We start from the raw sequence: 27,697 nt of genomic DNA on the forward strand, positions 1-27,697 counted from the left end.
TTTTGAAATATTCAGCAGTGCCTCACCCCACTGCTACCAATGATGATTGTAAGAGCTGGTTATTTTTATTCTTCTGCCGGTCGTTGTCGTCTTTCGCGTTAGGCTTGTGGTCCTGTGTTATCAATGAGTGTGGTGTTCTCACTGCAAAATTTGGTTGTCTGATCTTGTCCTCTGACGGAGTCTCATATTGTATGTATTCTACCGGCTGTAGTGTCGGTCTTGATTCACTCAGTGTCCGGCGCTGTGATGGTAGTTTGCTATGCTTCATTGGTTTGATTTTGTCTGCCAAAATGAGAAGCTTTTTTTCTGTGGGTGCTCTGTTTATCAGAGCTTGCATCATAGCTTCCAATTTAATAAAATGTGAGTCCAATATGTCACTGAAGTTTTCGGTCCGCATGTTTGCAGATGACCGTTGTATTATCGCCTCTTGAATAGCGCAGATCTCTAAGTATTATTTCTGTGTCCAGTGACTGTGTAAACACAATGGGAGTTGTAAAGGTTATATAGGTGCTGATCTTGCCCAGTTCTGGTCAAACACCCCAGTTTCCTGGGGGGGGGGATGCGCCGCCTGTTAGAATGCCGCTGTACCAGGCCTCAGTTGTCCTTTTCTGACTCCTAGATCATTAATACAGCAGATTGGATGTTGAAAAGTGGTTGCAGGGGTTGTAGGTTACGAAGCCAGTCGTAATTGTTTTTGGATGCTGTGGTTTAACAACGATAATCGGCGGACTATTGTTATTTCTCTTGGAGCTCTAGAAAGTTGTGACCACTCAGAGCCGCTGCATGGACACGCCCCCCTTAATGATACTATTTTTTTTTTACAGATCCTTTAGAAGTTCAATCTCTTACTGAGAAGACAAGTGAGTTTTTTAGTTTTAAGGGACAAAGTCCAAAAAAAACCTGTCATGATTCAAATAGTTATAGTGAAAAAGTGGGGCTATCCCTGATGACCTATCGATTGCCTTCTGTGTAGGTCAAACATGTAATAATGTTCGTCTAAATATAGCTTTACAGCAGCATAACACAAGTCACTGTTGGGCACACATATCTTGACAAATATATAGAAGCGTTCCTCTGTTAGCGTTCAGTCCCCCTCGGTGACAAGCCAATGTAAACCCGCAAAGCAAAGTTCATATAGAAATGTTAGTGCGCTCACCTCGTATCCAAACCAGGCTGGCCTCCGGACCCTTCTCTTATACGGCTAATGCCTGATCGATCCACCGGCCTCAGGGATAGTCACAGCACTGCAAACTTGTGACCACTCCCCACGCTAACCCAGCGTGGCCGCTTAGCTGGATGATACAACTTCAATCAAGCCGCGTTCAGAGGGAAAGGAGGAAGGTGACGTCAGCGGGATGGCTTGTGAGTATCCAATCCGGACCGGCAAAAGGAGGTGTGTGGCCCAAACTTCAATTGGGATTGGATGTATATCCACGGTAACTCCAAAGTGGTTGTGATGGTGCTTGGTAAAAGCTAAATGATGTCTGCTCTATATGGTAACGGACTATCCTGGCTGGTGAAATCACAGGATAAATCAAAAAGATTGATAGACAAACATTGATTACCAGAGAGAAAGTACAAAATAAACCAGAAACAAGGGAAGGTGTTTACTTCGTAACAGGGTATAGTTCTCAATATTCTCAAATTTGTGCAATAATAAAAAAGCACTTTGCACTACTAGTGGCAGATGATGGCTTACAAGATACGGCCAAATTGGGCATTGAATGTTCTTATCGCAAAAACCACACTTTAGGTTCAAGATTGGCACCCACACAGTTGAAACAAATAAGTAACTCGGATTCATCCTGGTTAAGACATCAAGGTATGTTTAGGTGCGGGCGTAGAAAATGTAGGCCCTGTGACTTTGCACAGATCACCACAGACTTTAGATCGTGTGTCACAGGGGAAAGCTTTGGTATAAAATCTTGTCTAAATTGTACCACTGAATGCATTGTATATCTTTTGGAATGCACTCTTTGTTGCAAACAATATGTAGGACTCACTGAAAGGGATGCTAACTCTAGGATCAGAGAACATCTGTCCACACTGTCACTAGGTAAGGCTGCCACACCTCTGGTGCAGCATTTTGCCACCATGCACAATAAAAATGTTAACTCCCTCAGATGGTGTATTATTGAAAGAATAGTAACACCAAAAAGAGGAGGTAATAAGGAACGGATTTTGGCCAAGAGAGAGATGTACTGGATTTTTAAATTGGAGACACGAATCCCTAAAGGTCTTAATTCCAAATATGACCTAATCAATTTTTGGGAATAATTACATCCACCGTACATCTCTCTCTTGTTTCAATGCTGCCAAACTATGTTGATTGTAAATAATGGGCCACATATATTGAATGAATATTTGTGTCACTTAGCTAAGATTGTGTGAGATGAAGTCTGGGCTTAAGTCGCCTCAAGATATATATATTATTTAGCATATATTTTCATATTAGCGATATAGTATACCAAGAGGCTTGGGACCTATTCCAGATTTAGTACCAAATAATTACACAATATTCACAGGTTCCATTGTTCATCTCTATTTCTATCTCTAATTTCTAATTTATAATTCACATTATTCAGGAACAACAAAGATGTATCGCAAATATATATATATTAACTATGTTATGATTATGCAGTGTCTTGGTGTGTAAATTTCTATTCATATATTGACATGTGTAACTGTTTACTTACAACATCAATGTTTAGTATGTGAAGAGGCTCTTATATACATTGGTATACATTAAAATACAGGCCCGTGTCAATTTCAAACATTGTCCCATAGGTGACGTAAAGAGATAGTATATTTCCACCGATATACACATAGTTATAACTACAATGATTATTTGGTTCTAATAGTTGTTCCTGAGTATAATGCCTTGTAACAATTGTATTTGTGAAAGGTCTTAATAATGAGTAAGTGTATTCTTCTCTTTCTTGTTTTTAATTTGAATTTCTGTTAACCAATGATGTCTTAACACGTATTATATAAGGCAGGGGTTACGCCCTACACCTATGGCTATGACTACGGCTAACGCCGAAACGCGTAAGCCAGTTTAGGTAATACACCTACTCTGTTACTCCTGTGTGTTCCTACATTTTAATTATTTCACAATAAAGGATTGAATTTTTATTACGGACTGTCCGAACCTTTTTGATTTATCCTATGATTCAAATAGGGCATGTAATTTTAAACAACTTTCCAATTTACTTTTATCACCAATTTTGCTTTGTTCTTTTGATATTCTTAGTTGAAAGCTAAACCTAGGAGGTTCATATGCTAATTTCTTAGACCTTGAAGGCCACCTAATCTAAATGCATTTTGACATTTTTTTACCACTAGAGGGCGTTAGTTCATGTGTTTCATATAGATAACATTGAGCTCATGCACATGAATTTACCGAGGAGTGAGCACTGATTGGCTAAAATGCAAGTCTGTCAAAAGAACTAAAAAAAGGTGTCAGTCTGCATAAGATTAGAAACAATGTACTTACAGAGGTAAAACATGTATTTTTATAACTGTGTTGGTTATGCAAAACTGGGGTATGGGTAAAAAAGGAATTATCTATATTTTAAAACAACAAAAATTCTGGTGTTGACTGTCCCTTTAATGACCCCAATTCTACCTCTCCAGCAAATAACTGGGAGGCCTATTATGTTAAATCAGGGGGGAAATAATACAGATGACTTTGAAACACCATAAACAAAGAGCTGCGTATTACTCTATGCATTTTTTCTAAAGATAATTTGGTAGAAAGCTCAAACAAAACCCCAGGTCCCTGGAAATTTAAATGGACTTAAAAATGCTGGTAAGGTAGGAAATAAATAAATGCACTCACCAGAGAGCGATAACCTCTACTCATTTTTTTTGCAGAAAGCGATAATGCAGGGCATCTATTATCTAGATCCCTAAGGAAAAAGACAATTCAAAACTATATTCAAAATATTTCAGGACCTAAGGGAGTGCTCGAAAACACTAATGATGGAATTGTAAATGTGTTTGTGGATTATTATACCTCTCTATGTAATATTGGTAACTCTGATCATTCTAAGAAAATAAAATTAATAGAAACTTATTTATCCCAAATGCAGCTTCCTACCTTGTCTGTTAATGATAAGGCGAAATTAGATTCCCCTCTCACTATGCAAGAAGTATTAGAAGCTATTAAATGATTACTGTGTGGCAAAGCTCCTGGCCCAGACGGTTTTACCCCTACATTTTATCATCTGTTTAAAATGCAATCATGCCCACATCTTTTAAATCTCTTTCAATCAATAGATTAAGAAGCCCAATTCTCAAAATCTTTATTGGAAGCATCAGTCTCCTTGATACCAAAGCCAGGTAAACATTTGGATAAAGTTAGTGACTATAGACCTTTTTCCTTATTGAATATTGATATCAAATTGTACACTAAGATATCGGCCATGTGTCTTAACCGACTTTTACCTAACCTTATACTGATCTAGTCGGTTTTGTGTTAGGGAAGGAAGCAAAAGATACTATTCGAGTACTCCAATTACTTAACAATGCTATTGAAAGAAAAACCCTGTTCACACTGCTTTCGCCTGATGCAGAAAAAGCTTTCCACAGAGTGGACTGGAATTTCATGTAGTCTGCTCTGTCTAAATTTGGCTTCTCTCAGCAGTTTATCTCTTGGATCCAAGCGTTATACTTGATCCCTCAGCCAGAGCTTAAGCAAATCATTTACAATACAGTAATGTCCTCTATCATCACTTTTGTTTGCCCTCACTGTGGAAATCTTAGGTACACTTGTTTGGAACAATTCTAGAATAGAAGGGTAAATATTTGGAATATTACCCAGAAATGTCTTCTATTTCCGGACGACATTATCTTTACACTTCGGTCCCCATCGACATCTCTACCTACTTTACTAACCCTACTTAAAAATAATAAACAGGCCTCCAACTTTTCTGCTAACATAGATAAATAGGTTATAACGAATGTTAAAGGGAGAGTCAAGTTTCATGATTCAAATAGGGCATATAATTTTAAACTACTTTCCAATTTTACTTTTATCACCAATTTTGCTTTGTTCTCTTGGTATTCTTAGTTGAAAGCTAAACCTAGGAGGTTTATATGCTAATTTCTTAGACCTTGAAGGCCGCCTCTAATCTAAATGCATTTTAACAGTTTTTCACCACTAGAGGGCATTAGTTCATTTGTTTCATATAGATAACATTGAGCTCATGCACGTGAATTTACCCTGGAGTGAGCACTGATTGGCTAAAATGCAAGTCTGTCAAAAGAACTGAAATAAGGGGGGCAGTCTGCAGAGGCTTAGATACAAGGTAATTGCAGAGGTAAAATGTGTATTATTATAACTGTGTTGATTAAGCAAAACTGGGTAATTAAGGGATTATCTGTCTTTTAAAACAACAAAAATTCTGGTGTTGACTGTCTCTTTAATATGCCGCAAGAAGATATCAGTTTAATCAAATCCAATACCAACTTTTCACTTTTGATAAAACTAGTTGTCTAGGGCTGACCTTAAACCCAACCCCATCAAGATTATATGATCTTAATTTAAATTACCATTCAAGCTAAAATTTTAAGAAACATTCAGACATGGCATAAACAGAGTCACCAATCTTGGATGGGATAGATAGACACAATAACAATGATGATTTTACCTACATTTTTGTTTCAAGTGCTTCCTTTAGCTTTGTCAGGACAGTACCTAGCCTTCCAACAATGTTTCCTTGAAAAGTTTATTTGGTCTAATCAAAGGCCACAAGTCTAACGGCAGACAATGTATCTTAGCAAAGAAGATGGTGATTTGGGAGTCCCTAATCTTTTGAATTATTTTAGAGCAGCCCACCTTGTACGTGTTGTAGCTTGGAACCATGCAAATCCGGCACCAAGCTTTTGGCTAAGAGGTGAAAACGTCACCTCTTAAGCAAAGCAGCAATCTGCCATGGGCTGCCGTAGCAGCTCAGATTTGCGATCACTTGAAACAAATAAAGGAGCTTTCTGCATGAAGTATTTTATACTTAATGAATAAAAGTCCCCTTTATTTGTTTCAATAGTCAATCCTAGCGTTTGTGAAATGCTAGGGTTGACTTTAACTTTAAGGACTTTTAAAACCATTTGAAAATATTTGTACTTCCCCCAACTATATCCAAAGAACATATCCCACTTATATATATTTTAAGGAGTTCCTACCCCCTGGAACATAAACATGTAGATATCTAAGTGGAAGAGAGAACTCAATATTACTTTGTGAATCACAATGGAGTAAAATATTCTGTTCTTTTTAAAAAAAATCAGCTATATCCTCTACTATAGTTGTATCCAATTATAAGATACTTTCCAGATTGTATCTATGGCCTTATAGATTACATAGTATATTTCCTGCAACATCCTCACAGTGGCTATGTGGTGAAAGTGGCACTCTATCTCACATATGGTGGTCATGCCCCTTTTTACAATCATACTGGAAAAAAGTCTCACAAAGTATTAACAACGTTATATGGACTGATAATACTTTCCATCCCTCTTTGGTACTCAATAATTTTCCAAAAATTAGATGCATTTATCACAAGCAATTTTTAATTAATTCTGCAGAGACTTATCCCTAGATTTTTGAAGAAAGTAAAAGTATTAACTTTTTCTCAATGGGTACCAAGGCCGGATTGGCCTACCAGGAGATTTTCCCAGTGGGCTTGCAGCAGCTGGGGCTACAATTTAAAGGGGTAATTAATGCATGCCATTGGGTTGTAGGGTGCCTATATAACAACAATCAATCACTTTTTTAATACAAACTAATAGTAATATAATTCAGAAAAAAATATTGGGGGAAGGAGTATCCCACTAACCCCCTTTGAGAAAAAATAATTGACTCAACGGAAAATAGGTATGGTCTCCAAATTTTCCGGGCTGCTTATTATTCCCAATCCGCCCTTGATGGGTACGTAAGGTCCACCATGTTTTATCTTTAGAAGAAATACACTAGAATTTTATAAGGAAACAAGACTTGCTTTTAATTGGGGACAAAAAAAACATTTGTATGCTAGAGCTTTATTTGTTGTGCTCTTTATTCTCAAATAGTTACATAGTCGTAACTCCCCTTTATATATACAAAAAACACATTATACTTAAAGGGACAGTTTACTCAAAACATTTCTACCCTTTAATTTGTTCCCAATGATCCACTTTACCTGCTGGAGTGTATTAAATTGTTTACAAGTAGCTCCTTTACCCTTATATTGGCATTTGAAATTGTTGATTTAGTATGTGGTATCCCCACCTATTCAGAAAGTTTGTGGCCGCGCGTACCAGCTATAGATAAGCTTTGTAAACACAGCCAGCAGAAGAAATTACACTCCCAGTCGGATATAGCAGAGATAAGGTAATACAATGTTGATTTTCCATTGTTCTCTCAAAGTACTGGTGATTGTTTTAAGGACAGATATAAGATAAAGAAGCAGGTATATGTGCACAATGTGATACAGTAATGAGATCTGATTATACCTACAAGCTCAACCCATTTTATTAGGTTGTGGCTTCAAAACACAAAATCAGAGCTTTAATATACACAAATAAGCCTTAAAAAGCTAATTTTCATACATTTTTACTCTGCAGTTGGTAAAAAAAAAGCAATTGTAAACACATTAAGGGAAAAACTATTTTACAGTATACTGTCCCTTTAAGGAAACACTGATGTTTCTTTCAGGAGTTGGTCAATAATTCCTTCCCTTTAATTTTTGTTAATTTTAATACCATGTTTGAATCTACTATAGATGATTATTCTGATATCATAGAATGAGTCTGCCTGTGTAAACAAATAGTAATATTTGTGATTTGTATTACTGTATTATTTCATTGCTGTTGTTCAATATTGTTTGTCCCTTTTGAAAAATGACATTAAAAAGTTATATAAAAAGCAAAACAAACAAAACCTTGTAACAATTAGATTTTTAGTCAGCTTTGCAATAAATTAACATACTAGGTGATTGTAAACATGTTGTGCATTCATTAACCCTTTGTTGACTGCAATTGTTTTTTTTTTTTAATAGCCAAAGTCCCTCCACAACTTGTTTGGAGAAGCCATTTCTGACTTGTTACTGTATTAGACAATGCTTGCTACTGTCATTTTGTTAGCAAAGCTTGCACTGTTTTGCAGTTCCTTATCTGATCATTTCTGCTGAGGTCAATTAGTGACAGGGTTAGGCTGCAGTGTGCACTTACGATTCTCAGAATTTGAAAACCCACAGTTTTCACATATTACATTTTAAAGTGGGTTTTTTTGTTTGTAAAACTGAAAACTAGCTAGCCGCTTTCCCTTGTTTTAGGAGCCAATTTCCCTATACTAATTACTCTGACACTCTTTTGCATGGTGCTATAAATTATTGTTCAGTACAATTCAGTCCATTCACATTTACAAAACAAAAGACACTGTCATATGATCAGAATTTAAAAAAAACAACACTTAAGTGATAAATAATTTAACCCCTCAGTTTCCAGAGAAGTTGGCAACTCATTGTTTAGCTATGGTCTGCATCCTTTCCGGCTGCTAATGGATTTTATTTACACTGTTATTAATCGCTTGCTATTTTGTGTTCTGTTTGTAGGAAAAGAAAAGTGTGGGCCACACATGCTGGGTCACTTTGACCACGTAAAATGTCTACAGGAAATGTGGCCATCAATGCAGATTATTCATGGGATGCTGGAGAGCGAGCTAGGCTCCTGCAGAGCCCCAGTGTGGATATGGCCCCACAGCCACGGCGGCTAGCAGGAGGGACATCTCCAGCCGGGGCTGTTTTTATAGTGGTGAATGCTGCCCTGGGAGCAGGATTGCTGAATTTTCCTGCAGCATTTAGTGCTGCTGGGGGAGTCACAGCAGGAATATCTTTGCAACTGGTAAGTCAGTGATGAATTTTCTTATACCCCAAAAAGCCCTAGGCACAGATTAGACAACTGCCTGACTTTTGTAAAGTACTTTTTAGTAGATTTTCAACAAATAAAGTTTCAATGCAGAAAGAGCATGTAACAAAAAGAGGAAAGATAATCAAACCCTATCATCATTAAAGGGACAGTTTACTCAAAAATTTTCTCCCCTTTATTTTGTTCCCAATGATCCACTTTACCTGCTGGAGTGTATTAAATTGTTTACAAGTAGCTCCTTTACCCTTTATATTGGCATTTGAAATTGTTAATTTAGCATGTGGTATCCCCACCTATTCTGAAAGTTTGTGGCCACGCGTACCAGCTATAGATAAGCATTGTAAACACAGCCAGCAGAAGAAATTACACTCCCAGTGTGATAAAGCAGAGATAAGGTAATAAAATGTTGATTTTCCATTGTTCTCTCAAAGTATTGGTGATTGTTTTAAGGACAGATATAAGATAAAGAAGCAGGTATATGTGCACAATGTGATACAGTAATGAGATCTGATTATACCTACAAGCTCAACCTATTTTATTAGGCTGTGGCTTCAAAACACAAAATCAGAGCTTTAATATACAGAAATAAACATTAAAAAGCTAATTTTCGTACATTTTTTACTCTGCAGTTGGTAAAAAAAGCAATTGTAAACACATTAAGGGAAAAACTATTTCACAGTATACTGTCCCTTTAACAATTCCAGGTAAGAACAAATGTACCAAGTAATAAAGTTAAATGGGCAATTACTTTAGTGATATAATCTTGTTACAAAATAAGAAAGAAAGAGGTAACAAATTATGAACTGAACAGTGAAAATTAAATATGTTACAATAAACTTAGAGTAAAGTCAAAATTAAACTTTCATGATTTAGATAGAGTATTCAATTTTAAACAACTTTCCAACTTATTTCTATTATCTAATTAGCTTTGTATTCTTGGTATCCTTTGTTGAAAAGCATACATTGCTGCTAATTGGTGACTGCACATAAATGCATCTTGTCATAGGTTCACCCTATGTGTTCAGCTAGCTCCCAGTAGTGCATTGCTGCTCCTTCTACAGGTGGTCGTCATCATTTTTTAGCTTCTCATTATTGAAAACTAAGTGACACTTCCTTAATTTTTATCTCACTTTCATTTAGTTATATCAATATTAAAACGTGCAGTTTTTATTGTAAGCCCACAAACATCATCTCGTGGAGAACCTGTATATTTTCTAGTACAGTTGCTGATTGTCTGTAGTGGCCAGCCAAATGTATAGGAAACAAAATGTAAGATGGTATTGGACTTGGCATTATTATTTAGCTAGCCAGGAGGGCTCCTCTCTGAGAGAAGGTGCCCTTGGGCAGTTCTGTAATAACCTGTGGAGAACCCTTCCTGCAATATGTCAGGAGACATGATGCAACACTTTATAGTATGACCATGATAGCTAGTGCAATAGCAGACGGAGTATATTGTATATTGGCAGGAGGTATGTAAACAGAGCACAACGTAAAGTGTAAACATAAAAATTAATGTTATATGATTCTTCACTATGTGCAGAATTATGTAACATTAACTTAGCGGTACCTGCAAAAAATATAGGGTTTTGTGAGATTTAAGCCCACAAATCTACACTTACCTTACGTTCTTCGTCCAGCCTCTGCTAATCCTGTCTTTTTTAAAAAAAATTTTTTTTAAAGAGAGCAGGCTTGTTGTGCTGGCCATCGGACATTCAGGGCAAATTCCCGGTGTGCTGACCAGTTAGCTGGGCCAACTAGGTTTGCTTAGTCCCACCCACCAGTCAGTCTGAAGCACGGCCTTATAATTAAAGTTCCTTTGTTGCGGTGGGAACTATAATTACCAGCCTGGTCTTTGTATAGAGGGGAGGAGTTTAGATGTGGACCTGAGATTGTGCGGGAGACTCTGAGCGGACTGGCTGTCACCTGCATAGATACTGATATAAAATAAAAAAAGTCCCATATATGTACAGCAAATAAAGTTCAGAGAAAATAATTAGATGATGTGACTGATATATCCCAAATGTGTATAGTAAAAAATATTCAAATTGATGGAAACATTTTTCAAATTGATGACAATTTTGCCAGTTGATGAAGATATGTCCCTCGTGGTGTGTATATTATCAAATATAATTCATTTTAGTGGTACAAAAACGATTAAATAAAAATAAATTGATTAAATAAAAAGTAAAAAAAAAATCCAGAATCGAATACCATATAGGAAACTTGAGCAGCGCCTTCTTCAACGCGAATACATATGGTATTTGATTCTGGATTTTTTTCACTTTTTATTTTTATTCAATCATTATTATTTTTTAACACTAAGATTAATTATATTTGATAATCTACACACCACGAGGGACATATCTTCATCAGCTTGCAAAATTGTCATCAATTTGAAAATTGTTTTCCATCAATTTTAATATTTTTTACTATACACATTTGGGATATATAACAGTAACATCATCTAATTATTTTCTCTGAACTTTATTTGTTGGACATATATGGGACTCTTTTGGACTTTTTTTATTTTATCAGTATCTGGACAGTTAGACCACACTGTTCTGTATGTCTTAGTAGGATCCTTCAGTTCTTTTCCAACATCATTGTTTTTAATAAAACTATTTTATATATATATATTTATAGGGTATGTTGTTGTTAACTTATTTTTTTTATAGGGTATGTTGTTGTTAACTTATTTTTTTTTACTAATTTAGATGTTTAAATGTTATATTTTATATATTGTATACAGTTATAATATAATTATATTTCTTTCATGTAATTAGCAAGAGTCCATGAGCTAGTGACGTATGGGATATACATTCCTACCAGGAGGGGCAAAGTTTCCCAAACCTTAAAATGCCTATAAATACACCCCTCACCATACCCACAATTCAGTTTTACAAACTTTGCCTCCCGTGGAGGTGGTGAAGTAAGTTTGTGCTAGATTCTTCGTTGATATGCGCTTCGCAACAGGTTGAAGCCCGGTTTTCCTCTCAGAGTGCAGTGAATGTCAGAGGGATGTGAAGAGAGTATTGCCTATTTGAATACAATGGTCTACCTCTAGGGATCTATTTCATAGGTTCTCTGTTATCGGTCGTAGAGATTTCTTCTCCTACCTCCCTTTTCAGATCGACGATATACTCTTATATACCATTACCTCTACTGATTCTCGTTTCAGTTCTGGTTTGGCTATCTACTACATGTAGAGGAGTGTCCTGGGGTAAGTAAGTCTTATTTTTTGTGACACTCTGCGCTATGGTTGGGCACTTTATATGTAAAGTTCTAAATATATGTCTATAAACTTATATTTGCCTTGATTCAGGATAATCAGTATTCATTTTCTTTACAGACTGTCAGTTTCATTATTGGGATAATGCATTCAATTATTTTTTCTTACCTTGAATAATTTCATTTAGCCATTTTTTCCTGCATGCTGTTAGGCTTGCAGGGGCAGAAAATGTTTCTATTTATTACGTCATTTTTGGCGCAAACTTTTTTTGGCGCAAACTTTTTTTGGCGCTAAAAATGTTGTCATTTCTGGTGACGTAAATTACGCCGGAAGTTGTATTCTGTTACGCATGCGTATTCAGACTTTTTTTGCGCCAAAAAAATGTGGGCGTTTTTTTTACTCACATTATTTAAACATTTTCTTTTCATTGCTTCTGGTTTCAGTAGCTTATTATTTTGCATTCTTTCCCATTCCTGAAACTGTCATTTAAGGAATTTGATAATTTTGCGTTATATGTTGTTGTTTTCTATTACATATTGCAAGATGTCTCATCCTGACCCTGGATCAAAATCCCCTAATGGACAGACGCTGCCTGATGCTGGTTCTACCAAAGTTAAGTGCATATGTTGTAAACTTGTGGTAACTGTTCCTCCAGCCGTAGTTTATGAAAGCTGTCATGATAAACTTTCCAAAGCTGATTGTGTTTCCATTAGTAATAATCCTTTACCTGTTGTTGTTCCTTCAACATCTACTGTTCAGGATGTTCCTGTTAATGTAAAAGAATTTGTTTCTGATTCTATTAGGAAGGCTCTGTCTGTTATTCCTCCTTCCAGTAAACGTAAAAGGTCTTTCAAAACTTCTCACATTTCAGATGAATCTTTAGGTGAACGTCCTCACTCTGACTTATCTATTTCTGATGAGGTTTTTTCTGGTTCAGAAGATTCTACTTCAGATATTGATACTGATTAGGCTGACCATATGTCCCGTTTTGAAAGGGACAGTACCGTTATTTTATGTTTTTTTCCCTGTCCCGTCGTTTCTTTATTAATAGTCATTTTGTCCCATTTTGAGGGTTATCAGGCCGTGCGGGCAGCGCAAGTGTAATTTTTTATTGCACACACACCACTTAAATTTTTTTAAACTCCCCTCCGGCGGGGAGAGCAGTTTTTTAAAAAACTATTATTTTTTTTTAACTGCAGCTGGGTTGGGTCGCCATGCCCACATGATCCACAGCATGCAGTCTTCATGCAGTCTTAGCAGTCTATGCCGCCCGCGCTCTTCAAAATTAGGGGCGTGTAGGGGCGTGTCATTGATAGGTGCCTATAAAGAGTCAGTGACAGCAGGTCAGTACTCAGTCGTGATCTGTCAGACTGAGCCTAGGAGGGAGACTGGTCACTGGTCAGCGTGAGGGAAGTTAGATTACTAGCTAGCTCAGCTACTTACACTCAGGACAGGCTCAGCACAGGGGTCGGCAGGAGTCGGACTAAAAATATCTGAGATTCAGTCAGTCATCATCTGGATCTGATGTGATGATCAATCATCTGCCTTTAGCGGCTGCCTCACCATCATCTGAATTATAGGCTGACCTGACCATCACCAGACACCAGAGAGATAATTCTTGTTGCCATCTTCTACCTGTTTGTGTCACAGACGTGTGAAGTGAACATACAAACTAGTGTTATGGTCTAATCTGGAAGTAGATCGATTCAACTGTCTACAGTCTATGTTCTGAACTTCAGCTTCTGCAAGAATTGTGCACGGCCAAGATAAGACCAGTGTCTGTGCCTGGCAATCAATTAAATTAAATAAATTTTCATTTATTATATCATATGCTTATTATTATAATGCTGCTGCAGTGCTGGTTGTAGTACAGACGTTATAAAATAACGGTTATTATCAAGTAACTATGTAGTTCCACATTTTTATTAGTTCTTCCACCATTTAAATGTATAACAATGATTTTGGGCAACTCGGCTAAAAAAAATCTACAACTACTATCCAGATATTCAAACCAAACGCAAGTTCAGAGGCTTTTACCCTTTAAAATCAGTTAACATGGGGGAATTTGCCTTGACAACATAGGATAATCTCACTTTTTTAAAGCATGTTTGTTGTTTGTATGATAAATTAAATTGTAATACTTTTTTCACAAGCTTCAGAATCAGTTCTTCTTATTATATAAGCATGTTCTTTTTGATTTTCTTTGTTTAAACAACAAATTGGCTTGGGTATCCATCTTTTTAAAAGTGACAATGAGTCTGATACAAGTTCCGTAATATATATTAATATTAATGAATATTGTGTGTGTGTGGGGGGGGTCATGATGGATGTGATCTAATGGATGGAACCTTCATCTTTAGAATGGTTATTGAATAAGTAATTTTATTTCCCTTAACAACAGTTATAATAAAAAGCATTTTATAGGGTGTCTTTATAAGTCAAAACATTTGTGCTTTATTTTTATATAGATTTGCCAATTTTCTGTGTGCATCAAATTTAAAGTAAAAATAATTTAATATACATGATACATCAGCCCATGGAGTATGAGAAGTTTTATTATATGGCAGACATCCCAAGTCTCCCTGAAGTTGGTGTCCAATATATAACTGGGAGGGGGGGTGGCGGCGCAGTACCGGGAGAAGCCAACTCCCTGAAATGAGTTTTTGCAGGTTGGGATGTCTGATATGGTGTTGAAAGACCGAAATTTTCTGTGTAAATTTGTTTCATCAGATAAATATTCATGGTACAATCATGATGAAATACAGTCCCCCTCTAGCTCTACATCTACCTAAAATTTTTTGTATGAGTTCTTCTGTCACTGAAGGATAATTGTTGGCTCAATAGTTTAAATTCATGTCATAAAAGTTAACTTTTGTTAAAATCTTACTTTTTTTCATATAAATAAAGAATATTAACCCCGTCCCGTTTCTGACCGCTCAATGTCCCGTTTTTGTCTCAAGGAAATATGGTCAGCCTAATACTGATAAATCTTCATATTTATTTAAGATGGAGTATATTCGTTCATTACTTAAAGGGACACTGTACTCAAAAATTTTCTTTCGTGATTCACATAGAGCATGCATTTTTAAGCAACTTTCTAATTTACTCCTATTATCAAATTTTCTTCATTCTCTTGGTATGTTTATTTGAAAAGCAAGAATGTAAGTTTAGATGCCGGCCCATTTTTGGTGAACAACCTGGGTTGTCCTTGCTGATTGGTCAGCACCAATAAACAAGTGCTGTCCATGGTACTGAAGCAAACATTTGCTGGCTCCTTAACTGAGATGCCTTCTTTTTCAAATAAAGATAGCAAGAGAACAAATTAAAATTGATAATAGAAGTAAATTAGAAAGTTGCTTAAAATGGCATTCTCTATCTGAATCATGAAAGAAAAAATGTGGGTTCAGTGTCCCTTTAAAGAAGTTTTGATTGCTTTAGATATGGAGGAATCCAGTTCCTCTTGATACTAAAACTGCTAAACGTTTAAATTCGGTTTATAAACCTCATGTATTAATTCCGGAAGTTTTTACAGTTCCTGATGCTATCTCAGATGTGATTGCTAGGGAGTGGGATAGTCTGGGTACTTCATTTACTCCTTCTCCAAGGTTTAAGAAATTGTACCCTGTGCCATCTGATAGATTGGAATTTTGGGATAAAGTCCCTAAAGTCGATGGGGCTATCTCTACTCTAGCCAAACGTACTGCTATTCCTACGGCAGATAGCATTCGTTTAAAGATCCTTTAGATAGGAAAATTGAATCTTTTTTGAGAAAAGCTTATTTATGTTCAGGTAATCTACTTAGACCTGCTATCTCTTTGGCTGATGTTGCTGCAGCTTCAACTTTCTGGTTGGAGACTTTAGCGCAACAAGTGACAGATCATAATACATATAGCATTATTAAACTTCTTCAACACGCTAATAACTTTGTCTGTGATGCCATTTTTTATATCATTAGAGTTGATGTCCGGTGTATGTCTTTAGCTATTTTAGCTAGACGAGCTTTATGGCTTAAATCCTGGAATGTAGATATGACTTCTAAGTCAACTTTGCTTTCTCTCTCTTTCCAAGGTAATAAATTGTTTGGTTCTCAGTTGGATTCTATAATTTCAACTGTTACTGTGGTACTGGAGGGAAGGGTGCCTTTTTGCCTCAGGGCAAAAAATCTAATTACAGGGCTGCTAATCGTTTTCGTTCCTTTCGTCAGAATAAGGAGCAGAAGCCCGATCCTTCCCCTAAAGGAACAGTTTCCGGTTGGAAACCTAATCCAGTCTGGAATAAATCCAAGCCTTCCAGAAAGTCTAAACCAGCCCCTAAATCCGCATGAAGGTGCGGCCCTCATTCCAGCGCAGCTGGTAGGGGGCAGGTTACGATTTTTCAAAGATGTTTGGATCAATTCAGTTCACAATCTTTGGATTCAGAACATGGTTTCACAAGGGTACAGAATAGGTTTCAAAGTAAGACCGCCTGTGAGAAGATTCTTTCTCTCACGCATTCCAGTCGATCCAGTAAAGGCTCAGGCGTTTCTGAAATGTGTTTCAGACCTAGAGTTAGCTGGGGTAATTATACCAGTCCCAGTTCTGGAACAGGGTCTGGGGTTTTATTAAAATGTATTCATCGTACCAAAGAAGGAGAATTCTTTCAGACCGGTTCTGGATCTAAAAATATTGAATCGTTATTTAAGGATACCAACGTTCAAAATGGTGACTATAAGGACTATTCTGCCTTTTGTTCAGCAAGGGTATTATATGTCTACAATAGACTTACAGGATGCATACCTGCATATTCCAATTCATCCAGATCACTATCAGTTTCTGAGATTCTCTTTTCTAGACAAGCATTACCAGTTTATTGCTCTTCCATTTGGCCTAGCAACAGCTCCAAGGATCTTTTCAAAGGTTCTCGGTGCCCTTCTCTCTGTAATCAGAGAACAGGGTATTGCGGTATTTCCTTATTTGGACGATATCTTGGTACTTGCTCAGTCTTCACATTCTGCAGAATCTCATACGAATCAACTTGTGTTGTTTCTTCAAAGACATGGTTGGAGAATCAATTTACCCAAAGAGTTCCTTGATTCCTCAGACAAGAGTAACCTTTTTAGGTTTCCAAATAGATTCAGTGTCCATGACTTTGTCTCTGACAGAAAAGAGACGTCTGAAATTAGTTTCAGCCTGTCGAAGCCTCCAGTCTCAATTGTTCCCTTCGGTAGCATTATGCATGGAGATTTTAGGTCTCATGACTGCTGCATCGGACGCGATCCCTTTTGCTCGTTTTCACACAAGACCACTCCAGCTTTGTATGCTGAACCAGTGGTGCAGGGATTATACAAGGATATCACAAATAATATCCTTAAATCCCAATGTTCGATCATCTCTAATTTGGTGGATGGATCACCATCATTTAATTCAAGGGGCCTCTTTTGTTCGTCCAACCTGGACTGTGATCTCAACAGATGCGAGTCTTTCAGGTTGGGGAGCTGTATGGGGATCTCTGACAGCGCAAGGGGTTTGGGAATCTCAGGAGGCGAGATTACCAATCAACATTTTGGAACTCCGTGCGATTTTCAGAGCTCTTCAGTTTTGGCCTCTTCTAAAGAGAGAATCGTTTATTTGTTTTCAAACAGACAATGTCACGACCGTGGCATATGTCAATCATCAAGGGGGGACTCACAGTCCTCAAGCCATGAAAGAAGTATCTCGGATACTTGTATGGGTGGAATCCAGCTCCTGTCTAATTTCTGCGGTTCATATCCCAGGTGTAGACAATTGGGAAGCGGATTACCTCAGTCGCCAGACGTTACATCCGGGCGAATAGTCTCTTCATACAGAGGTTTTTCTTCAGATTGTTCGAATCTGGGGTCTTCCAGAAATAGATCTGATGGCCTCTCATCTGAACAAGAAACTTCCCAGGTATCTGTCCATATCCCGGGATCCTCAGGCGGAAGCAGTGGATGCGTTGTCACTTCCTTGGAATTATCATCCTGCTTATATCTTTCCGCCTCTAGTTCTTCCAAAAGTGATCTCCAAAATTCTATTGGAGCATTCATTTGTACTGCTGGTGGCTCCAGCATGGCCACACAGGTTTTGGTTTGCGGATCTCGTTCGGATGGCCAGTTGCCAACCTTGGACACTTCCATTAAGACCAGACCTTCTATCTCAAGGCCCATTTTTCCATCAGGATCTCAAATCATTAAATTTGAAGGTATGGAGATTGAACGCTTGATCCTCAGTCATAGAGGTTTCTCTGACTCAGTGATTAACACTATGTTACAGGCTCGTAAATCCGTCTCTAGAAAGATTTATTATCGAGTTTGGAAGAATTACATCTCTTGGTGTTCTCATAAATTTTCCTGGTTTTCTTTCAGAATTCCTAGAATTTTACAATTTCTTCAGGATGGTTTGGATAAAGGTTTGTCTGCAAGTTCTTTGAAGGGACAAATCTCTGCTCTTTCTGTTCTTTTTCACAGAAAGATTGCTAATCTTCCTGTTATTCATTGTTTTGTACAGGCGTTGGTCCATATCAAACCTGTTATTAAGCCAATCTCTCCTCCTTGGAGTCTTAATTTGGTTTTGACAGCTTTACAGGCTCCTCCGTTTGAGCCTATGCATTCTCTGGACATTAATTTACTTTCTTGGAAAGTACTGTTCCTTTTGGCCATCTCTTCTGCTAGAAGAGTTTCAGTTATCTGCTCTTTCTTGTGAATCTCCTTTTCTGATTTTTCATCAGGATAAGGCGGTGTTGCGGACTTCATTTAAATTTTTACCTAAGGTTGTGAATTCTAACAACATTAGTAGAGAAATTGTTGTCCCTTCATTATGTCCTAATCCTAAGAATTGTAAGGAAAGATTGTTACATTCTTTGGATGTAGTTAGAGCTTTGAAATATTATGTTGAAGCTACTAAAGATTTTAGAAAGACTTCTAGTCTATTTGTTGTTTTTTCTGGTCCCAGGAAAGGTCAGAAAGCTTCTGCCATTTCTTTGGCGTCTTGGTTAAAGTCTTTGATTCATCATGCTTATGTGGAGTCGGGTAAGTCCCCGCCTCAAAGAATTACGGCTCATTCTACTAGGTCAGTTTCTACTTTCTGGGCTTTTAGGAATGAAGCTTCTGTTGATTAGATTTGCAAAGCAGCGACTTGGTCTTCTTTGCATACTTTTACTAAATTCTACCATTTTGATGTGTTTTCCTCTTCTGAAGCAGTTTTTGGTAGAAAAGTACTTCAGGCAGCTGTTTCTGTTTGATTCGTCTGCTTTATAATTTCAGTTTTTTTCATTATAAAGATTAAAACTTTTGATTTGGGTTGTGAATTATTTTTTTCAGCGGAATTGGCTGTCTTTATTTTATCCCTCCCTCTCTAGTGACTCTTGCGTGGAAGTTCCACATCTTGGGTATCTGCTATCCCATACGTCACTAGCTCATGGACTCTTGCTAATTACATGAAAGAAAACATAATTTATGTAAGAACTTACCTGATAAATTCATTTCTTTCATATTAGCAAGAGTCCATGAGACCCACCCTTTTTTTGTGATGGTTATGATTTTTTTGTATGAAGCACAATTATTCCAATTCCTTATTTTTTTATGCTTTCGCTCCTTTTTTATCACCCCACTTCTTGGCTATTCGTTAAACTGAATTGTGGGTGTGGTGAGGGGTGTATTTATAGGCATTTTAAGGTTTGGGAAACTTTGCCCCTCCTGGTAGGAATGTATATCCCATACGTCAATAGCTCATGGACTCTTGCTAATATGAAAGAAATGAATTTATCAGGTAAGTTATTACATAAATTATGTTTTTCTATTCAAGCTCTCACTTAAGCCCATTTGTGGCGCTCCCTTTTTTCTATACAATTATGCATCTAGATTTTTAGGGAATCTGTTTTGGGAGCTTGTGAGTTCCTTTGTTTGTAGGAGCTGGAATGTCACTTTCTTCTATACTTTGTCACCTTCATGTCAACAAAGGATCTGGGAGCTGCTGCATGGTAATTTTGAGGTAGTATGTAGGGTAACAGCCAACTGCCCTTCACCCAGTTACATTTTATCACATATACATTTTAATATAAATTTATATAAATAATCCACAAGTAGGGAAATTTTGCCAGGGTGTCCAGCGAAATCTTAATATACATCCATATGCCCATTGTACATCGCACACAGCATCTGTAAATGGGAGGCAGCACTCACTGAACTTTATTCACACAAGTTCCGCTTCCCATTTACACCCTGTTTGCAATGTATAGTGGGCATATACACACAAATATACACTCACACAGTATATATCAGGGTGGCTGCTCCGGCCCTGAAAGCGAGTCACAAGCGCTCTGTCCTCTCACAGCTATAGCCAGCGCGTTACATTTTGTTCAACAGCGCTATCGGGCACACTGTGTTAGGATAGCTCGCCGGTGATGTGCTTTTCAAAAAGGACAGGATCAGAAGCGTGTGGCGAAGAACGCATGGTAAGTATAGCTTTGTGGGCTTAAATCTCACAAAACTCTTTATTTTTTGCAGGTATTGCAGAATTATGTAATATTCATTTTTATGTTTACTATTCTTTAACCCCTTAATGACCGGATCATTTTTCAATTTTCTTACCCTTAATGACAATGGCTATTTTTACATTTCTGCAGTGTTTGCGTTTAGCTGTAATTTTCCTCTTACTCGTTTACTGTACCCACACATATTATATACCGTTTTTCTCGTCATTAAATGGACTTTCTAAAGTTACCATTATTTTCATCATATCTTATAATTTACTAAGAAAAATGATAAAATATGAGGAAAAAATGGAAAAAAACACACTTTTTCTAACTTTGACCCCCAAAATCTGTTACACATCTACAATCACCAAAAAACACCCATGCTAAATAGTTTCTAAATTTTGTCCTGAGTTTAGAAATACCCAATGTTTACACGTTCTTTGCTTTTTTGGGGGCAATCAATACAAGTAGCACTTTGCTATTTCCAAACCACTTTTTTTCAAAATTAGCGCTAGTTACTTTGGAACCCTGATATCTGTCAGGAATACCTGAATATCCCTTGACATGTATATATTTTGTTTTAGAAGACATCCCAAAGTATTAATCTAGGCCCATTTTGGTATATTTCATGCCACCATTTCACTGCCAAATGCGATAAAAAAAAAAAAATCGTTCACTTTTTCACAAATTTTGTCACAAACTTTAGGTTTCCCACTGAAATTATTTACAAACAGCTTCTGCAATTATGGCACAAATGGTTGTAAATGCTTCTCTGGGATCCCCTTTTTCAGAAATAACAGACTTATATGGCTTTGTGGTTGCTTTTTGGTAATTAGAAGGCCGCTAAATGCCGCTGCGCACCACACGTGTTTTATGCCCAGGAGTGAAGGGGTTAATTAGGGAGCTTGTAGGGTTAATTTTAGATTTAGTGTAGTGTAGTAGACAACCCCAAGTATTGATCTAGGCCCATTTTGGTATATTTTATGCCACCATTTCACCGCCAAATGCGAGCAAATAAAAAAAAAACTTTTAAATTTTTCACAATTTTAGGTTTCTCACTGAAATTATTTACAAACAGCTTGTGCTATTATGGCAGAAATTGTTGTAAAAGCTTCTCTGGGATCCCCTTTGTTCAGAAATAGCAGACTTATATGGCTTTGGCGTTGCTTTTTGGTAATTAGAAGGCCGCTAAATGCTGCTGCGCACCACACGTGAATTATGCCCAGCAGTGAAGGGGTTAAATTAGGTAGCTTGTAGGGAGCTTGCAGGGTTAATTTTAGAGATCAGCCTCCCACCTGACACATCCCACCCCCTGATCCCTCCCAAACTGCTCTCTTCCCTCCCCCACCCCACAATTGTTCCCGCCATCTTAAGTACTGGCAGAAAGTCTGCCAGTAATAAATAAAAGTTTTTTTTTTTTTTTTTTTAAATAAAAATAACATATTTTAGTTGTGATGGACCCCTGCCTTAGCACCAACCTCCCTGATCCCCCCTCCAGCTCTCTAACCCTCTCCCCTACCTAATTACCGCCATCTTGGGTACTGGCAGCTGTCTGCCAGTACCCAGTTTAGCCCCACAAACCAAAGTATTTTAATTTTATTTATAACTTTTATTTTTATTTTTAATTATTTCTGTAGTGTAGCAGCCCCCCCACAATACCCCCACCCCCTCCCCCTCCCAGATCCTTTTATATGTAAAAAAAAAATTAACTTTTTTTCCCCTTCCTTCCTTCATTGGTGTCAAATTGGCTAATGCGCGCACGTGCACGCGCGCATGTGCACGCGCTCCCTCCTCCCACCCGGACAACGGCACCATCGCTACCGGTGCAGAGAGGGCCACAGAGTGGCTCTCTCTGCATCGGAGGCTTGTAAAGGGGTATTGCAGGATGCCTCCATATCGAGGCATCACTGCAATACCCTCAGAGCTGCTGGAAGCGATTGTGATGTTATCGCTTCCAGGTACGTCTATTGTCATTAACAGTTAGTTTTGCATGACGTACCTGGTACGTCAGTTGTCATTAAGGGGTTAAATGACCATTTAATACAGTAGAATTGCATAATCAACAAGTGCATGATAAAAAGACAATACAATGGCACTTAATCTGAATTGTAATTGAGCAGTAGAGTCAAGTTACTTAAATTTGCCGCCCCCTGTATCTTGACAGCCATCAGCCAATCACAGACTTGTATATGTATAGACTGTGAACTCTTGCACATGCTCAGTAGTAGTTGGTGCCCCAGAAAGTGTGTATATAAATAGATTGTGCACTGACATTGTTTAATTTGTACTGTCTCTTTGATTTAAGCAGTAATTGTTTACTAACTCTTGATCTATGAAACTGTAAAATGATCTTAGTGGCAAGTTGCAAGACTTCTGCTGTATGGTGTTACTTATATATTCTGTGTTCTCTGTGCAGGTGCTGCTGGTGTTCATTATCAGTGGGCTTGTCATCCTGGCATACTGTGCTGATGCTTGCAGCGAGCGTACATATCAGGAGGTGGTGAGGGGCGTGTGTGGCCGCACTGCTGGAGTGATCTGTGAGCTGCTCATTGCTGTGTATACTTTTGGGACTTGTATTGCCTTCTTCATCATCATAGGGGACCAGCTAGAAAAACGTGAGTGAAGCAGCAGGATATTCAAGACTCTTAACAAAAGATTGCATATACAGTAACTGTTGATGAGGTTAGGCTGGGACATCCAGTGAAAGGGGCTGGAAAAACAGGAACAGCAGACACTACCCCCCCCTTCATATGAAAAGACAGATTATACGAACAGGAGCTGCAGGAATCTGTAGATATCAGTATACATCTAAAACATTGGGGCTTGGTTAGGCCTGTAGAAATGGATCATCTACAAAACATTAAAGCAGAGAAAAATACTGTATTCCTCTACCTTCTTAATGTTCTCATTTAAAGGGACAGTCAACTCCAAAAATGTTATTGTTTAAAAAGATAGATAATGCCTTTATTACCCATCCCCCAGTTTTACATAACCAACACAGTTATATTAATATACGTTTTACCTTTGTTATTACCTTGTATCTAAGCCTCTTTTGATAGCCCCCCAATCACATGGCTATTTATTATCTATTGATTTGCATTTAAGCCAATTAGTGCAGCGTCATCCACAACCCACGGGAGACAGCACAATGTTATCTATTTGGCCCACATGGATTAGCAGTCTCTTGTTGTGAAAAGGGGCTGTCTGTAGTGGCTTAGAGACAGGCAAACATTTAGAGGTTTAAATGTTGGTTGTGCAAAACTGGGGATAGGGTAGTAAAGGCGTTATCTATCTTTTTAAACAATAACAAAAAATGGTGTTGACTTTACCTTTAAGTAAGGTTGCCACCTCAGCCATGTTTTCTTGGACACTTATGAGTTACACATGCTGCAGGGTGTGCAGGAAGGAATATGAATAGGGCTGTCCAGAAACACAATACATGTTCATTCCTGCACACCCTGCAGCATGCATAACTCATAAGTGTCCAGGAAAACCCTAGACTTAAAGGGATACTGAACCCACATTTTTTTATTCTGGGATTCAGATAGAGCATGCAATTTTAAGCAACTTTTTAATTTACTCCTATTATCAATTTTCTTTGTTCTCTTGCTATCTTTATTTGAAAAAGTAAGTCCAGAACCCTGGACAGCACTTGTTAATTGGTGGATGAATTTATCCACTAATCAGCAAGAACAACCCAGGTTGTTCACCAAAAATGGGTCGGCATCTAAACTTTCTTGCTTTTCAAATAAAGATACAAAGAGAATGAAGAACATTTGCTAATAGGAGTAAAGTTGCTTACAATTGCATGCTCTATCTGAATCAAAAAAAGAAAAAAATTGGGTTCAGTGTCCCTTTTACTACTAAAATTTGGCTTAAGAAGATGTAATCTAGTCGAAAGTATTTGCGGTGTGCTGTAGAAAAAAATGTGTGGTCAGCTGTAATACCATATAAAACCTTCCAAGTGTCTAATAAGTTGTGTCCTGCCACGGTCTTTAGAATTGAGTTAACTTTTCTATTCATTCTTTGTTGAGCGTCGGTAAGTGGAGTGTTTGGAGTTTGGGTCTGTGGATATAGAGAAACATTGAAGTCGCCTGCTAGAAAAATCATAGCTGTATTCCAACTAGTGAGGAGGTAAGATAGATTAGAAAAAAACTGCTCTTGGTGCTCGTTTGGGGCATGTACATTGCAAAAAAACACTTCTATCTCATTGATAATGCCTTTAATAATGAGGTATCTACCCTCCCTGTCTATGATGGAGTCAGTATGATGAAAGTTCAGAGAGGTGTGTAAAAGAATAGACACCCCTCTTTTTTTCTGATTGACAGTCGAGTGGTAGTGTAGAGGGAACTGTCTCTCCCAGTACTTAGGTACCTGCGAGGACATGAAATGAGTCTCTTGCAGAAAGATAACGTTAGCTCCTAGGAGTTTGTAATGTGACAAGGCCTTTCTTCTTTTCATATCAGAATTGAGGCCTCTCACATTATGTGAGATGAGAGTGATATTAGTACTAGCCATCTAAGTGTTTAGTAGGTAGCCTAGAGTCCCTATGTGTTAGTGTGAATTGATTTATTGATTCAAAGGCTCCTATAGGGATTTCTGCCCAGGGATTTCTGCCCAGCTTCCACGTGACAGGAGCATATGTGGTCTCTTCGGAGATGAGGGTAAGGGAGAGGGTAGAGAGGAAGAGAAGAATATAGTCTGACAGAGGAGAAGAAAAAAATGAAACAGGTTAATCATATTGTACATCATATTATCAACCCAAGTAATTAAACCTGATACTAAAAACAAAAAAATTGTTTCTTGACAAAACATAACTAACTCTAGGGGAGCTAACAGGGTCTGGGGAGGTGCCACCTATTGTCTCACAAAATGCTTAAGGCAAACAGGTAGAGAGAGATTATTGGAGGAGAATAATAACATCAATGCAAACCCAAGTCCCAGACTATCTGCTTCGGGAGGAATGAGAGATTGAGTATCCGGCATGGGAGTTGGCCCATATTTACTAAATGTAATATTAACCTTACTATGAAAGTAACTGTTTACTGGAGAAATAACATATCACTAACAAATGGTGACTTCAGTCTTAGGTTCCAGAGTTCTTGGTGTTAATCTTCACACCACACAGGCCGAGTTCACCAGTGCTGAACAAGGAGGAAGCAAACTTGAAGATTCAGGTTGAACTGGTCAAGTATTCTTAGATTTTTCTTAGGAATCTTAGCCCACTGAGATCTCTGTGACTTCAGGGGTATCCTTTGTGGTTTGGGTGTCTCCATAGGTGATGAGGGTCCTTGTAGTGAGGGTATTTCCAGATCCAAGGCTGCACAGATGTCTGGAATCCCTTCTGCATCTCTGATTGTCAGTAATTTGTTGTCCTTAGTTATGTGTAGGGCGAATGGGTACCCCCACCTATACTGGATCTGATTTTTCCGTAGAAGAGTGGTGAGGGGTCTCAGGGTCCCCCTTCTTTGTAAAGTTCTGGTACTTAGGTCTTGAAAGAAATGGACCACATTACCCCTAAATTTGAAGGTAGGTTGCTTTGCTTATCTTTTTCAGGGAATCTCAGAAAAGCCACAATAACATCCCTCGGCGGCAGATCAGCTCTAGGTTTGGGTTTGAGAGCTCTGTGTGCCCTTTCTATTTCTATTTCTGTGGACGTATCTACTCCAGTGATCGCACAAAATAGCTGGTGAAGGTAGGAAGGCAAGTCTTCAAATGTTACTGACTCTGGGATAACTTAGAGACGGATGTTACATCTCCTACTCCTGTTCTCCATGTCCTCTATCTTATCCAATAGTTTGTTAACTACCAGATGTTGTTGTGAGACCTGTTGGACCGCCATCTCTACATCCTCTACAATGTTATCATTGTTATCTTCCAGGGTTTCTACCCTTGCGCCTAAGTCTGATATATCTTTCTTAATATAGTTCAAGCTTTCGTTCATTGAGGTATGCATGGCATCCATTTTAGCCCATAACTTGTCAAAGCTGCTGGTGATATCCTGCTTGGATACAAGTAGATGTAAATCAGCTCTGGTAAGGGGAGTGTTATCATCTGTGGGATTAGACTCTGTTGGTGTAGCTTCAATTATTGCCCTGATTTCAGTGGTGTGCTCTACAGGAATGTCACCCTGGGTTTGTTTAAAGTAGGAGGTGACAGGATTATTTCCCCCCCCCCCGTTTCTCTGACTTATTCAGTCTCTTTGCGGCCATTTTATTGCTTTGGCGTGTGTTTTCTGTGGGGGTTTACCCTTTAGTGGTGGCAGGAGGGTTTATATCAATATAATTATGTCTCCTCTTTCCTGGGCTTATAATGTGTGCTTAGTTCATCTGAGTGTAATAGCACCAACATCCACAAGATGGCAGGCTTGTATTAGAAAAGAGAATTTGCTGGGAAAAAACAAGTCTGGATGTAGATAGATAGAAGGGAAAAACCAAAAGGGAGTAGTGGTGTTCTAAATTCCTTCACAAGTTTCAGTATTCTGGGGCTACTTTGGAACCTGACAATGTGCTTGGGTCTGTTTATTGCACAGGGTACTCTCAGCTAACCCTTACCAGGTGTCCTGATGATATAGAAGGGAGCCATATAACTGACCATATCTGAAAAATGTGAGCTCCTGCAATATATGCCACGTGGAGAGTGGTACCATTTATACATTCATATATTCAGATTCAATTTCTATAAGTCTTGCTGCTTGTTATCTGCCATTAATATGAGGGGATATATAAGTTCAGCTTCTTCTATGCCCCACCGCATTACCACTCATTACAGGCTAGATTTTTCATAGGACTGAGCTGTAAATATGTGCGAGATCTCTTTGCTGATACTTTTGCAGCCCATGCGCTCGCTAATGCCCTGCGGCCTGTACGCCGCTCATCAGGTAGTCTGAGGGTTAGTGAATGAGGGGTGCGGTATGTGGTAACATGTCACTTACTCACTCCTTGTTGGAAAAAATCCCCCTCCTGATTTGGGGATCGCTAAGATGCGCCGGCTGACTGTGACCTGGTTTGGTCGCGCTGTGCTGCTGAGTCAGCTCCGGTGTAGAGGGAAGATGGCGGATGTGGCGAGTCTCTTGCGCCCTCAGTGGGGGGC

At 38.2% G+C, this 27,697-nt stretch overlaps 1 protein-coding gene across 1 annotated transcript in view; it reads left to right on the forward strand.

The window, feature by feature from the left end:
- SLC38A7 (solute carrier family 38 member 7) overlaps window positions 1–27,697 on the forward strand; it is a 63,435-nt gene that overhangs the window by 17,230 nt on the left and 18,508 nt on the right. Inside the window, exons 2-3 of the mRNA XM_053719508.1 lie at window positions 8,595–8,883; window positions 23,022–23,220. Of these exons, the coding sequence (XP_053575483.1) occupies window positions 8,644–8,883; window positions 23,022–23,220 (439 nt within the window). The 5' untranslated portion in view covers window positions 8,595–8,643. The remainder of the gene's footprint in view (window positions 1–8,594; window positions 8,884–23,021; window positions 23,221–27,697) is intronic.

This window comes from Bombina bombina, chromosome 1 (genome assembly GCF_027579735.1).
Source record: "Bombina bombina isolate aBomBom1 chromosome 1, aBomBom1.pri, whole genome shotgun sequence".
NCBI lineage: Eukaryota > Metazoa > Chordata > Amphibia > Anura > Bombinatoridae > Bombina > Bombina bombina.